Here is a 16,444-nt window from a genome sequence, read left to right on the forward strand (position 1 = left end):
TAAAATAATGTTAGAACCATATGTGGGGAAATTTTTTTAAGAAATTCTATGGGCTGGTTCAGCTCCACTAAAGTCACTGGTATCCAGACTTACTAGGAAATGCATGCGAAGAATTAGATGTGTGACCTTTTTTAAAAAATAAAAAAAAATGGTGAGTATCTAGGATAGCAGAGAAGTAATAGTAAAGAGGATAGTTTGATAGTGATAATGTCCAAATGTGGGTGATGGGGCCAAAACAGGTGACTTCTGTTTCCTGGGAATTAATATTTTCCATTAAAAAACCCCGTGAGGAGTAACTCTGCACTGACTGCCCAACATTAGAAAGTGCTGAGCCAGTTTAAATCCATAGTAGCTCAAAACATTGTTTGGTGTCTGTCAGTTCATCTCTAAGCTGCTCACTTGGCTGATCTATGGGATGAGAGGGGGTAGCCATGAGAATCTGCCCAAAAGATGAGTCTCAGATCTCTCAGAGTAGATGGAGCTAAGTGCCCAGGCTGTATGCACAGAAGGGGAAAGTACATTTGCAGCTCCAAATTGCTGTTGAGTGTCAACACTTCCATTGTAATAAAATCTGTTTTCAAACACTTTGCAACCCAGCTATAAAATCTTTGCTGACAAGCATTTTTTATTTTAAAAGTATCTGCCAAGATTAATTACGCTTGCTTCCCCTTATGTGCTTTTGCATGTGTTCATTTATTTCCACATATTTGCATAATTTTTTTAAAATGAGAAAAGTGCTGATTTAAAACTTAAGATACTGACTGAAAACATTGCAGACAGCAAGACAGATTCAAATGAGAAAAAAGGCTTTGCACTGTGGAGCCTCTGTATGATGCTTCTTAAAACAACAAAAATCTGTCCTTCTGTGTGCTACAAAGAAAAACATTTGCATAATTGTTAAACTGAAAACCATCTACTAACTCTGTACTGGAGAGAGAATTGTATGGTAATTAATCGGTTTTGCTGCCTGTGACACAAATCTTCACCTGTAAAAAAGTTGGTACAAAAAACCTGCTTCTAAAGCTAATAAATTGTACTGATGTTTGGAAAACTGACCCCAAGATTAGCACACAGATTACTCCCCATTCCCCTTATGAATATATTTTATTCTCTTAAAAAAAGTAATGAATTAAACCCTTTGAAAACATAATTTAGAATTGCTTTCTGTTTGTTCCATTGCTGTATGTCACAAGTCTTGCACTTTGCAGGGCCCTCCCAGAGCTATTAAAACCTTGACATTTGATCTTTCTGAGGAGCAAGAAAGGATAATGGTCATCTTTCCTCTTATGAGCATATTAGATGTGATACAAAGCCAGAATTTCAAGACAAAAAATCATAAATGCAGGCTGAAACATCCCACTCCCATCCACCCACCTAAATCCTTGCTTCAGTAATTTACTCAGCTGTGTTGTCACCTTCATGTCTATAAGGTGAACCACCAGCAGCAGCATCTAGAGCGCATTTTGGGAAGCAGGTGGCAGGCTAGAATGGCAGCTGGTGACAGGAAAACACAGCAAGCTTGGTATTATAGGGGAAATTCTTTTTCATCATTACAATTTGTATTCCAGATTAGTTTAGGGATTATTCTAAAATTTCTGGGGCATTGGGGGAAGGGGGGGAAGGGGGTGTGTAATGTGGTTTTTCTGGGGTTTGTTTGTTTGTTTGCGTTTAATTTATAGTGACCTACTACTGAATTCTATTCCTGTCCCCACATTTCAGGAGAGCTAGTATTCACACTCTAGGTGTATGTGCGTGCATGTATAAGTAATGGTCACTTTTTTCTTTTTTTTAATGGTCTCACAGAAAAAGTGAAGCATTGCCAAAGAGTCATGGATGTAGCTTACATATAATTTCTGTCAAAATACAGTAGCTGTCAATACTGGCTCAATAGATTTTCTCAGAGGGACTTCTATTTTCAAATCATCTGTGTTCCTTTGAAGAGCAGAGTCCTTGAGGGAACTGGATTTGTGTTCAAATATTTTCTCTGCTGAAATGAGATCTCTCCAGAGGTTTTGGTTGCTGTTTGGAGCTATTTTTATATCTTGCTTTCACCACTCTGCCAGAAAGTGTGCAGTGCTGTTAAGCTGTAGATTCAGTTGCTATAGGGATAATGCTTTGATTTAAATAGAAACAGAAATATGCAGCATTAATCTTTATATTCTGGCCAGCAACAGAGCACAACTGCTGTGTTTTAACAAAAAAAAAAGGGGAATTACTTGAATAATAAAATGAAGAATATAATTTTCAAGGGACAACAATATCCCTTATTATTTTATTTATGACAAAAAATAATAGAAAATAGAAAATTACATATAACATCATTTTCCTGTGAGGTATTATGACTACTTCTTGTTGGTGAAGTAAGAAAAAAGTACATCTTTTGTGCTGTTTGAACAGAACATCATACAAAATGGAGAGGATTCAGTCTGTTAAATGTGAGCATGCAGTGTTAGTTTAGACGCCCCTGGGTAGACATTTGGCCATCAGCTGCTGCTTCAGAAGAGTTTGGGACTTGAATAAGTTTTCTGTAATATCTCCAAGCCTCATGTGGATTTCTCAGTACTGTATAGCTTTCAAGGAGCAACAGCCACTCAGGTTTAGAAAATAAATCATGCCCCATATGTGTGGGGTGGCTCATAAAAGGAGCTTCTGTAGTCTCATTATTAGGCCAGATTCAATTAAAATAAATTTGCAGTGCAAGGACAGAATCAATATGTAACAGAAGGACATACTTTAATACTCTGTAAGGGAAAAGACATTTATCTGTTTAATCATCATGGTTTAAAACAATACAAGTTTCTGTTTTGGGAGTGAATTTGCTATCTAAATTTTTTCATTTAATTTGTCTTATTTAGTAGGAAACGTCTGCAGCATTCCATGGTTCTCTTTGTTTAAATTCTGATTTAAAAGCTGATTATCTTCCTGTCTTGTTTTCTTTCCAGTCCATCTTTACCTTCCAGCCTTAAGAAATCTGGGTTTTGTTAATGCTCTAGTTTTCCACTGCACGAATTTAAAACCACTCTTATTTAGAAATTTCCTTCCTTGTCCAGCATCTTTCTACTGCAAAACAAATTCAAAAACTGTATCCAGAAATCTCCAGTGGATTGGGCAGCTTGATGGGGCCAATACATGCCAATGTGAATTTGAGATGTCCTGCATGATCTGAGATACTTACAGGATGTTGAGAAATGTTTCAGTTCCTCCTGGAGAAACGTTTGGAGGACAGAGAAGATACTCTAGGGAGTTTCAGATGTTACTAAACATCTGCCTAATCCCAGATGGTCTAGCTAATTTGATAGATTAATTAAGCTTCTGATATCCATTGAGTATGTGCCCATCTTACATATAGAAGCCTAAATTCAGATCTGAACACTTCCTTTTCTGCTATAAGATTACTTGTTTGATTTGGCATTACATCTGCATAACTATGGGAAATTCCATTTTTGTTAGCATTGAGAACATTGTTTTAATAACATATTTTATATATTTAATGGAAGAATATTTTTTGTTTAATTTCGGATCTAAGTAATCTTTCCAATTCTTCACAAATCCTTTAGTATCTTTAGTTATTTCCCTATAAAGTTCAAGAAAAGCTTCCAGTTTGATCAAGACTTTGTGTAGTAACACACAGACACACTTCTTACATATTTTATGTGTAAGATTACTTTTCATTACTTTTTTTAATGTTGCCTGAATTTTGATTAAAAATTTTGGGTTTTGGTTCATAATCAACAGTGACATATACTTGTCATCCTTGCTTATGCAGAAACTGTGTTATTTGTTTCAGAGCTAATTTTGCCTTTGGTAAGGGACTTTGAACCTGAATAAACCATTCCATGAATACTGCATGACACTTTTAAGCATTTTACAAGAAGCAAAAAAGAAAAAGCCATTAAATTAAAGCACTCTTGAGCTTCCTAAATGCAAATATTTCAGAACTTGTAGTGGTACTTGAATTTCCAAAATTTAAAGCGAGTTTCATTTGCTTCCTGAACTGACTGACTTTGCCCTGTACTTACTCTGAAGTGCATCCTATTAAGAATCCTTTGCAAAATAGGGTGATTCAAGATCATACAGTTTGTTTTCAGACACACTATCAAAGCTGTATTTGAAAGCCTTTCCATCCTTCCACACTTAAAAATATGCTTTAAAAAAGGAAAAAGAAAAAAAAAAAAGGCATTTTGGCAGTTACTCTTGAGGTACTAGTATCTCCAGTATGGGAGAATTAATATAATCTGTGTTTTTCAAAAAGTCTGAAAATAGGAAAATGTCTTGCAGCAACATTGTCTCCTAAGACACATAAACTTAGAGTGTCTCCAGGTGAGCTAAACATGTAGGATCCTGTTAGAGTAAATGGAGACCCAGGCCTTTCCAGTTGTCTAAACACTGGCATTCTCATGGCACAGGTCTTGGGATAATTTTCTGGTCTCCATAGGAGCACAGAAAAGGAGCACTCCAGAGGAGCACAAGTCTTCTGCAGCTCTTCTCTCTTACCTGCTGGCTCACACATCTCTCAGACACACCATGGATCAGAAGGCAAATATCATTAGCCTGCATGGAGGCAAATGAGTGCAGGACTTTATCATCAGGGTCATGCATGTGTTGGTTTGTGGGATGGACAGTGCTCCAGTTCCCATGACTGTCCTCTGGATCACCACTGATTGATTAGTAGATGAGCTCAGGCAGTTACTCAAGGGTCCCATTGCCTAAACCTGAGCATTCTGTCAGGTCTCTGTCAGAAACTTGTCTCCTTGGCCAGCAGCTGCCTCTCTCATATACCGCTAGGGCAACTGGAAACCAGCTGGGCACCTGATGTAACATAAAATTAACTGTCTGGATCTCAGAATGAGTCTCACCCCTTATACCTAAAGAAATACAACATCTGGATGATGCTCTTAGTCATACAATTTACTTCTAGGTAGTTCTGCAGGGAGCAAGGAGTTGAAGTCAAAGATCTCTAGGAGTTCCTTCCAACTTGAGGTATTTTGTGATTCTAAATGGGTCTTTAAATCCCTGAGAGTCAAGTCACTAGTGCAAGCTATTGCTGGAAAAACAAACAACCAAAATCAGGAAGATACAGAGGAAACCAGTCCAGCATGGCATGCCATATGATGGAAAATATTTGAAACACTGCCTCTTTCTTTATCTCTGTAAAGATTAGTGAATTTTGGATCTAAATTTCTCAACACCAGTCCAGCTTGCTTAGGTGTGTTAAATAAGCTTCATGTGTTGATAGACCATTGCCACATGTTCAGCTCTGTGCAAACAATTTTCAATTAATTTAAAAACTTGACTTCTGTTAGGTCATCAAAGACACAAATGAAAAGAAATTTAAACAGCCATACACAGACACCAGCCAGGGAAAGGGGAAGAGCCCTCATGTATGATGCCCAAGAGCAGCAGCATCAGTTCCAGCAGTACTCCCTCTTGGCACAAGGAAGGGGCACTGCTGTTTGCACTCAGGGAGTTAAATCACTTCCCTTCTCAGTAGCTTTCATGCATCAAAGCATAACATTTATAGCTGAGACAGAAAGCATTCTGATGCTGACTTTGATGAATTGAGGTGCTCTTGCTTTCGCAAGGTCCTGTCCTCCTTTCCTCTTCATTCCAAACAGCTGTTTATCACTCTGAAGAGTTTGTTGCCTGTGCTTTGTTTACATGTTGTCTGATCTGAAGGTGTGGTGAAACAGCAGTTTCACAGGCTCCTTATTATGTTTTACACAAAAACAGTGGCCTTGATAATGGAGGATTTGCAGCTCAGTCAGTGCAAAGAAAAAATCAAGAGCTTGCACAAAACAAAAATCAAAACAAACATGGACCAATCAAAACCCAATCAAAATGTATGAGTTTTCATTCTTAGCCTTGAGAGAAAAAACTTACAGGGAAAAATCCATAAGTGTTTTTATTCAGGGGAATAATATTTTAATCATAAAGTGATACAAAATGCTAGAATACAAATAAATCTAATATATATATTAGTATATATTTTATATATAATAATATATTTAATTTTAACTCTTTAGTAAGGAGGGAATTTTACACATCAGTGTTAGGTGTATTCTGTATTTAATAATTTCTACAGAATTCATGTTAATTTTAAATTTATAGATTAGTGTGACTTTTTTCGGTTTGTTCCTCAGCCTGGATGAAAGGAAGTCATAAAATGAAGCAGACAGTAACAAGTTCAGTGATTCAGTTGGTTTATAAAATTTACTTTTGGTATGGATTTACAATCATAGATATATGAAACCCAGACTGCCATCTCTTTGATGACCATATCCACTATCCTCTTTTCTGTCAAGTGCTTCAAGAAAGCTAAATCTGATATGCCAGTTATAAGAATTTAGAAAATTAACAATGACTAAAGGAAAGGCAGTTGCTGACAGACTCCTGTTAGTAGCTAAAATTTCTAATTGTTAGCAATTCCCTTATGCTGGTATTATTTTTATGACTTTGTTGCTGCTTACCTTTCCCTTTTAATGTCTGCATTAACTCTTCCTAGTTTATGAAGCCAGGGCCTTCTGGAGTTATTTGTAGAGCAAAACAAACATGCAAAAGCTATAAGCCTCTTTTTTTTTTCTTTTTTAATACCAGATGCTAATATTTAAATGTTAATATTCAAAAGAAAATACTTCCTATTTTGTACATTTTTCTTTTACAATAAAATGAACATACCAGGAAGTTTAATGAGGAACTACTTGGTTACTACCCTTTTCTGTTAACCATTTTGGATCAGGTTTTTAAATATAGGTATCCAAACTTGAAAATCTTCATTAGATTGCTACTGACATGTTGATTTCTTTTGATAATACTGTTGCATTCTTTCCTTTCACTTACCCTCCATAGCTGTGACTGCCTCACTGGATGGAAAGGCGCATTTTGCACAGAAACTGTGTCAGTGTGTGAACCTGAGCATGATCCTCCACATCTGTGTCAGCAAGGCAGTACCTGTGTGCCACTGCCTAATGGCTACACATGCCACTGTCCTCTTGGAACAACTGGTACCTACTGTGAACAAGGTATGTCAAATGCACAGTGCATTGTACACACAACTATGTGATGTACAGCGTTTTGCTATACATCAATTAAATGTGACATAGAGACACAAAGAACAAAATAGATTTGAGAAAGTGATGCTCTTTTCTGTTGGAAAACGTAATTAAAAACAATGAATTGTTAGATATTACTTACTCTGCCTATTTGTAATGCCATTTTTTTCCTTCCATTTTTTCAAATCATCCAACCAGATTCACAAGCATGAATTGTCAGGCACCAAGGAGACAGAAAGCATTGCAGAGCAGTGTTATAGTGCTCAGTACAATTCCCAAGCTCACCATAATGAAGTGTGATGGGAAATACACCTGAGATCACAGCAGTGGCACAGAAGAGGGAAGCATCTGGGACCTTATCCAATTTCTGCTGATTCTAGTGGAGAGGTTCCTGTTGACTTCCCAGCCTATTGGGTAGGGATGCACTGATAACAATGACAAAAGATGCAAACATCACTGTAAAAATCCACAAGTGATTATTCTTCCGGGCTTTCTTTCAACATGTCACCCTCAAAATATGTCCTCAGTCTGCAGGTTTTGCATTTCTTACCTTCATGAAATGGAATCCTTTACCTGTTTTCTTCTCTGAGAGATTGTGCAAATGAATATTCAACAATGTGGATACACAGGTGCTACAAGCTCAGGGATTTTTCCTGCAAGTGCCCAAGTTGCCTCTGTGTGTAAGGAGGTGTTGTACAGTCCACACCCTCTATTCCACAGCTCTTGGATTCATGTTAATTTTGTACAAGCTTATGTATTCCTGTTGAGAAGCTTTCTGTACAACTTTTGGAGAACTCCAGTAACTGTTAGATAGGTGCCTTTCCAAAATGCCTGTCAAGGTCCAGCCTCCTTTCTTGTGTGATCTTGAAGCACAAAACTGACAAGCTGAACTGCATTTGACCTGATTTGCAGTGCTCACCCTATAGATGGATAGTTTTTAAATCCCATTACATGTGGAATTGGTAGGCTCAAATGAAAAAGAATATAGCTTCTGGAAAGTTACTGTTGAATTCCTTATTCTGTGCTTGCTTTATTGCCACTGCTGCAACAGCTGTTCAAGGCTTTTTATATGAACTTTTCAATTTTGAATTCTCATTTCAAGTGAGGTTTTGAAAAGTAATGCCATCTGGATTCAGGATACTGATCATCAGGACATGTGCTCTACACAAAGCAGGTAATTAATCAGGTAAACACTCCTGTGTTCTGGTTCCAGAATACATTTGGGTCTTTTTATCATGGCCACATAAACAATACAAAACTTATATGGGAATAAGAGAAAATTGTATTTCCTACAGATTGTCTTTCTTGTAGTAATTCTTCATCTGGTAAACACATTAGAGGGTTCCTCTCTGTTTTATTTAAAAGCTTTCCTTTTATGAATAGGTACTATGGATCCTGACCAAACTCTGTGCCCTGTATTTCACCTTACTCTGTGGCAGAATAATGAATTATCATGAGATTTTTCAAAGAGCAGTTTGCACTTTTAGTGGATGGCAAATTGCTAAAAAACAGCTGCTTATCAAGATTGAATATCTCATCCCTGGATTAATGGTGGTTATTGGAGCCAAAAGAAAAAGAGACAGAGAGCAATGAACAGCCCAAGGGACTGGGAGAAAACAAAGGGTAATTAAAGGATGAAGACTAATGAATGTACCAGAAAGAAGGAAAAAATTGTGAGAAGACAGAAGAGATTTATGAGGTAAAAAAAAGCACAGAGTAGAATAACAAAGGGTAAGAACAAACAGGAGTTTACTAGATAATAGCAACTGGTAAAGACAGTACAACAGTATGGATTGCGCAGGAGCAGGTCAGGTGAAGTGAGCAAATAGGGGTAGAACCACAATAACAAACAAGAGTACCCTGAACACAATTATTAAGGGTAATTAGACATAAATCATCAATAGACAAGCACTAATTTTTTGTCTAACACTAAAAATGTTTGAGGTTTTTTATTAACTATATATATGAGAGATGAAAGCATGTGAGCAGATAAGGATGATGCTGTTCTTAACTGTGATGGTCCTGTGATGCTTAGAGCACCAAGCTCAAGCCACCAAGGATGCAATGACTGTCAGCACAGAGATAGGGTGCATTATGGTTAAGCTTTAGATGTCAGAGCTCCACTAGCAAACTTTCAGTGGTTGGAAAACTAAGAACAAGACTAAACACAGGGAGAGAAAGAATATAGTTTTCATAGCACTTATGGTCTGAGACTCACAGGGTTTATTCCATTATCTCACAATGACCATTGCCAATATGTAAATTGAGCAATATTCTCAGGAGGTTGCAGAAAGTTGAGTGTTATTTCAAGTGTTTTAGAGAAAATAGAAGGAATCAACCCACTTGACAAAGAGAGGGTAGCAGTTCCAATTTCTCTGTGTTTCCTATAGGCTGTGCACAACCAATTCACATTCAGGAAGTAGTGCAGTGGTATTTTGTTGTCTGAAATGCTGAGAGTAAATATTTCATTGTACATTTCAACCTGACAAAGCAAGTACCAGGACTTGCTTTTCTCAGAGAAAGATCAAGAGGTTCAGCAGGGAGACAGCACCCTTGTGACTGACAAATAGGAAGATGCCTGTGAAATTTAAGACCAGTTTTGGGAAGGTAAGCATCCATAATGAGCACTAAGAAAGAAGGACAGGGTTGTAAATTAGATCAGAATGGGCCCAAGAAATAAAGCCTTGTCATGGAAGGCAGAGTAATACACTTGTTCAAGAATTTAAAACTCCACTTCTTGGGTGCACTGTGTTGTCCAAACCCATTAATACTCTTAAAACAAGTGTTAGGTTTCAAAAGGTAACACTGACATAAACAAACAAAAATATTATTAATTTAGACTTCCAGAAACAAAAGTGATTGTTATGAAATGGGAAGGAAATGGAAGATTTATGGAAGAGTTCTTTTTACTTGGTGTTAACATTGCCATTTGGACTCAAACCACTTCCAAGACTGTGACACATGAAACAGCAAATAATGCTGTTCCACTGCTTTGAAAAGGTCACAGCTGTGACAGAAACACAGCAAAGCCAGCCCAGCTCCTGAGGTGCATAAATGGCAACCAAACATTGCCATGATCTGGGCCAGTGTTAATTCTTAGTTAGCACCCCATAACCATAAGGATTAGGAATACGGGGAAGCAGTTTATCCAGGTTTTTTTTTTAAAGTAGTTGTTTTCCATGACACCAAAACATGATGTTAATAAAATCTTTTGGTCATTTGACTTAAAGTTTGCAACTGAAGCACCAGACAATTAATCTTCTTCCAACTTTTCCTCTGATTAAGAAGTGAAGCTTCTGCCTGATGCAGCATAATAATTTAGTTATTTCAATAACACACAATATTCAAAACCAACAAGAGTTTCTAGTAATTTGTCTGGGGAGTCTCCTGCATGGCTTTGCATGCCAAATTCCACCTTATTCCATCTGTGCCAATGAATAACTTTGTAATTAGATCTCTCAAAGGGTTTCTGAAGGGGGAGAAGTCTCTAAGGACCTGTTTTTTCCAGTTCCCCTGCAAGCATATAGTAGACCTGTCAGTTTCACTGTGATTATTACTGTAAGAAACCATGGCCAAGATCAAATGTCAAGGATGACTCCCCCTGAGAAAGAAGAAACAGTCTAATACCCTTTTGCAGCAGGTAGTTTGATTATACAGCACATTGTTACATATGTGAACACAATATCTTTTTTCATAAATAGTAATTATTAAGACATGTGAACATTAAAATTACAGATATTATCCATATTTACAGTCTGCAATTACATTGTAATCTTTAATAAATTCTACTTTAGCAGTTTATTCCTCTCATAAGAACTCTATGCCTGTGTGAGGCCAGTAATCCTGTCTCCAGCAATGGCCAACAATGGAGGTTTAGAGAAAAAATTAACACAGCAACTATATAGAACATCTCCCTGAAGCACTCTTTTAGCATCTAAACACTAATAGCTTACCTTTTTTTTTTCCTAGCCATTTATCTTAATGGATTAAATCAATTCCCTAGTCTTGTCATAAACAGTATCACCAAAGGCTATGAAAAACTTGAACATAAATAAATTTTAAGTCAATAAAGTTCCTCTGACATTCAATTCTACATTGAGATATATTTACACATAAGATAAAGTTTTCTATAGGTACTGAACATATTTATTTCCCAGATAATTTTGTAAGGAGTGAAGAAGACCTACAATTTCAGATAAGTTAATTGTGAGATAACAGAGGCTGATAATGTTATTTAAGGGGACAGCAATGTAATATTTGAAAGATTCTATAGATGGCACTCTTGGAGAACACTTGCCAGTGCTGAAAATAAACATGGTTTTCACCACAGTATTTCTGTGTATTTTAAATTATTCAGCAGTTTTCTTTAGCAGGAATAGTTTGTGCCACATACATTCATAAAATCTATTATGATTATTTTTCTTGACTTCAAGGCATAACAGAATGCTACTGCCTTTTTCACAAAGAAACAAGTTAATAAATAGGTTTCTTAAATTGTATATTAGCCTGAGTTCCACAGCTACAAATACTGCCTGTCAATGTACAACTCTGGAAGACCTGAAAGAAAATGTAAAGAGTTTTCATTGTTCTGTCCTTGGTTTAATGAGATACTTCTCAAGCAACAAAGCCATTTCCTTGATGAACAAAGGGTGAGCAACTTCCTTGGGCCATGTTTATTCAGCTCAAGTCAATTTCCTAGATATTATTTCAATGTCAAATTCCATTATTCTTATATAAAAGTACAACAAATTTTTGAAAACACCTGATAAACTGACAGAAAAAAAACAAACTTGACTTTTGAAATAATTTTTAATATAAATATTTTTTACTTTCTGCATAGTATAGAATGTTGACATATTTTGACTACTGTTGTAAGGCAAATTAATTCACAGTATGATTCAGCTCAACTTTTACATGACAAGACACCTTAAATACGCAGTCAAACACGCATACATATACACGTATTTTGGTTTTACCTAAAAATGCAGTTAGACTTGCACAGTACATTTCATAGTTATCATTTGGAAACTTATGTTTAACCACAAGGACAATTTGTTATTGAGTCACAGTGACTATTGTCACTATTGTCTTTAGTCATTTAAACAAGGCCAATCCCATCAAGCTTTGTTTTCAGTGACATTTTTTTGAAAACTTGTGGCAACATGAGAAAATCTTTAAATAGTAGCCACAGGACTCATATTGCATAAGGATAAAATGTTTTGCCTCAATTTTACCTGAAAAGCAATCTAAGCTTTCAGGTTTATCATTAACAGTCTAGCAAACATAATATTCGTGGCAGGCACCAGGGAACATACATTTGTAATATTTATCTGTATAATTTAAAATGCCAAGTAGAATAAAATGAGTTACCTACTCAAATACATCATATACAAACCCAAGTGGAAGTCATGTATGATAAAATGAAGGAGATGATAATACCCTCCACACCAAGTCAGCCATGTCATAATGGGATGTGATGTCCCAATAAAAATTCAATCATCTACTTACCATTCCCTCCAGTCACCCAAGTGAATAAGGACAAAATCCAGACAGCTAACTAGCACTTAACAGGATGACTCTGAAACTACTTAGACTTCCTCTATGAGCATGTCTGATATGCTGGGAGTGTGCTTGCCACCTTACTTTGTGAAGGTGTTCAGAGTGAGTTAGTTAGTTAGTTAGTTAGTTAGTCAGTTAGTTAGTCAGTTAGTTAATGGTGGGAACTGGTTTTACAGGCAATGCACCTAGATTTAAGTGTCTAAATGTGAGTTCAATATATAAGTTTCTATTATGAGTTTGAAGCTTTGAAAGCATTTCTCACCCCATAGGGATGGAGTTGGCACCTGGTCTCAAAGATGGCTTTGCTGAGGAGCCCAAGGAGGAGTTTCCTCCTGCATTGCTTCAGGAATAGCTTTAAATACCCCATGATCCTGTGCTGAACTACACTGTAGCAGCATCAAGATCTATGATCTGGACACTGACTCACAGACTGATTTGCAGGCTGGACCTTAACACCTGCCTCATCACTGTGGGACCGATGTTTCACTTGCCCTAGCTCAGCTATCAGGCATGGGAAGGCTTGATCAGGCTTTACCAAGTGAAAAAATAAGTCAGAAAATGGCTTTTTCTTTGTCATTTGTTATTAAGTCCTCAGTCCTTTGAGGATTCACATTTCCTCTCCCCTCTTGCTGGATGCTGAAATAGATTGCCCAGAGAGGCTGCAGAGTCTCCATCACTGGAGATACTCAAGAACTGCTGGGACGCAATCCTGTGCAATGGGCTCTGGGGTGACCCTGCTTGAGCAGGGAGGATGGACCAGTTGATTCACTATGGGCCCTTCCAGCCATGCTGTGGTCCTGTGTGGCATCACCAGAGACTAGAATTCAGCCTAGAAAATGGAGCCATTAATCAGATACAGCACAGAAGTATTTGTTTAAATGCGTGTTGTAGTTGCAGTGCATCCCACGGTGCTAAGCGTTCTAGTGACTAATGCAGTAGTTACACAGCAAAAGTCCTACCAATTTAGCTTATAGGATCAGCAAAGGCATCCATTTACCTCATTTTTTTAAGTGAGAGTTTCTCAGGAGTAAGCACATGTAATGCAGGTGCTGTCTTGTGCAAGTTTAGCTGAACTTCTTACTTTCTTAGCTCAGGTGAAAAATAAAGTTTCCTGCCAAGAAAACAGCATTAGAATACTTCAGCCTCTGATGTGTTAGTTTTGCATATGCCTGCCATAAAAGAAAATTGAAAAGTTTAAATTGTCATATTCTTCACCTTAAAAGTTTGTCTGTCTATAGAAGCAATTTTGCAAAAATGAAATTTCATACTGCTCACCTCTGTGCACTGTGGTAGACTTGAATGCATTCTGTTTTGGGATATGGGTGCACATACAGGTTCCACGCACCTGTCAAGTCAGATTTTTTCCATGCATATAATCCATACTTGCAGGATCTACAGGCCATTTACAAGAAAATTATAAGTCATTCTAGTACTTCCTATAGTTACTCCTGCTACATTGTTGCAAAATATGTTACTTTCTGACACTTGTAAGATACATTTATTTTGAATAAGCCTACTTTTTAAGATAATGAAAATAAAATATTTGCATCTTAGAAGTTCCAAAATGAAGTATATTAAATAGAGTATTGTATTTAATATCTATAAATCAGGATAATACCTCCTTACTAAAAAACTCTGACATCTGTTTCTGAAGCTGTGGGTCTTGTTTTTAATACTCTATCTGTAATATGAAACCATGGACTTAATGCTTTCTCTGAGTGATACTATAAAATCACTTTTTATCCTTGTTCTCTTTCTCTGCTTCAAGACTTTTTATCATAGCAATCTTCCTTTCATATCCCTCCCAATGACAAGCAATATAGCATTTCAATCCTGGTGATTTTGCTCTTACTAGTCATTGTCCAGGCTTCCTCCATAAGCAGCAAAGAATTAACTACATTGATAAAGTGAAACTGAATCTGCCATAGAGACTTTCAGATACCTCATTATACATTTTGCCTAAGGTGACCTTTTAAGCAGCAGCATATTTTCATGTAAGATTGACCACGGTGGCACAGTTCATCCACATGTAAATCTCCCTGTGCAAAAATCTGCTAAGAGGAGACTGACTTACAAATGATGCATGAAGAAAAAATGTCTATGTACTAAATAAATTATTGATTGCTTTTTAAATATGAGGACATCAGTATAGGGATTTTATCTTTAACTACTAATTGAGAGCCTTGTCTTACCTACTGAAAAAAAAATCCATATGGAATATCAAGTATTACTCTGTCTTTTGTACCTGGTAGTGTTTGTAAGTTTTAGTGACGTAAAGAGTTGCACCAAATCTGTTTAGCAAGTTTTACTATTTATCATTGAGGTTAATTGCTATTCTAAATACTTTTATTTCTGTGAACTTTTAAGTATAGATGCCAGGAATTTCATACTTTTGTCATTATGTTAACATATGACTACAGACACTTCTTAGCCTTGATAGGAATCATAACAGCTATTATGATACTTAGGATGGGAGTGATTTGAGAATACATACATAGATTGAGCAACAGCTCATCAAAAGCCTGATTCTGATCACTCAAGCATTTAATCTGTTATAATTGATATTGAGGTGATTAAAACTTACTTTTAGACTGAGATTTTGCACCATCAAACCCATGTACCTTTCTCAGAAATATTATCTGTAATCTACCAGGGGGAATTAATAAAAAGGTCAGCTGTGCATTTACTGCCCATTCAAGAGGTATCCCCAGGCCAAGTTATGCTGGTAACAGGTGAGAGATCTGGATCCTCTATAATGATGCATCTGCCTGCTGGACACTGTCCAGCAAGGGACACCTGGAACCCTGTTCTGAGGGAGCTGGTGGGACAGACAGACAAGTCACAAGAGCTTGCAGCATGCTGCCTGTATTCCAGCCTAATAACCGAGGCTCATCTGTGATAGGCAGTGCAAGGTGCAGCTGGGTGGTGAGTGAGTTCACCAGCAGATGTTGTGCAGAAAACTTGAGTGTGGAAAGACAGCAAAAGATATTTCAGAATGCACTTTAAGGATATCCTGAAGGTATATTTGACTGAGAGCAAGTTACTATAAAACAGTACCATTTGGAGCACCAAAATGAGGAAAGATGATGGTCTCTTAGGAGGGAAACAGCACAGCTTCAGCTGGGAAATGCAAAAGTGAGAAGGGAATACTGACAACTCAGGCATTTAATACTGCTGTTTAAATAGTAAAAATGGTTTATCACACACAGGTCTAAATATACCCTGCACCCTACAGCTTCATTTATTCCAGTGAGCCCACAAATACAGTAAACTAACATCTACACGATCATGAATTAACTAATACCTAACATGATTAGAGAGATTATTTACAAGACTAAGTAGTTTCAGGACAAGGAGGAATGGCTTCAAGCTGAAAGAGACTAGGTTGAGATTAGATATTAGGGAAAAAAAGTCTTTGAAGCCCTGGAACAGGTTGCCCAGAGATGCTGTGGATGCCCCATCCCTGAAAGTTCCCAAGACCAGGTTGGATGGAGCCCTGAGCAAGCTGATCTAGTGGAAGATGTCCCTGGCCATAGGAGGGGAGTTGGACCTAGATGATCTTTAAGGTCCCTTCCGAGGGTCCTTCTTTGATTTTATGATAATTATATCTCAAATATACAATGCTGTTACAGTGGGAAAACCTGGAAATTGTTTCAAGTCACATAAACATTATAGAAAAGTATAATTATTCATCAGTTGGCTGAAGGCAGTTGAACCAGCCTGATTTTGTAGTGGTACATGAACAATCAGCACTAAGAGGTAAACAATGATTGTGTATAGCTCAAAAGTGTATATTGTATCCTACCTGCAATTGTATGAGTATTGTCTTTCACTAT

The 16,444-nt window shown here is 37.1% G+C and overlaps 1 protein-coding gene across 1 annotated transcript in view; it reads left to right on the forward strand.

Moving 5' to 3' along the window:
- EYS (eyes shut homolog) overlaps positions 1–16,444 on the forward strand; it is a 706,806-nt gene that overhangs the window by 678,385 nt on the left and 11,977 nt on the right. Inside the window, exon 45 of the mRNA XM_015621104.2 lies at positions 6,847–7,019. Within this exon, the coding sequence (XP_015476590.1) occupies positions 6,847–7,019 (173 nt within the window). The remainder of the gene's footprint in view (positions 1–6,846; positions 7,020–16,444) is intronic.

This window comes from Parus major, chromosome 3, assembly GCF_001522545.3.
Source record: "Parus major isolate Abel chromosome 3, Parus_major1.1, whole genome shotgun sequence".
Taxonomy (NCBI): domain Eukaryota; kingdom Metazoa; phylum Chordata; class Aves; order Passeriformes; family Paridae; genus Parus; species Parus major.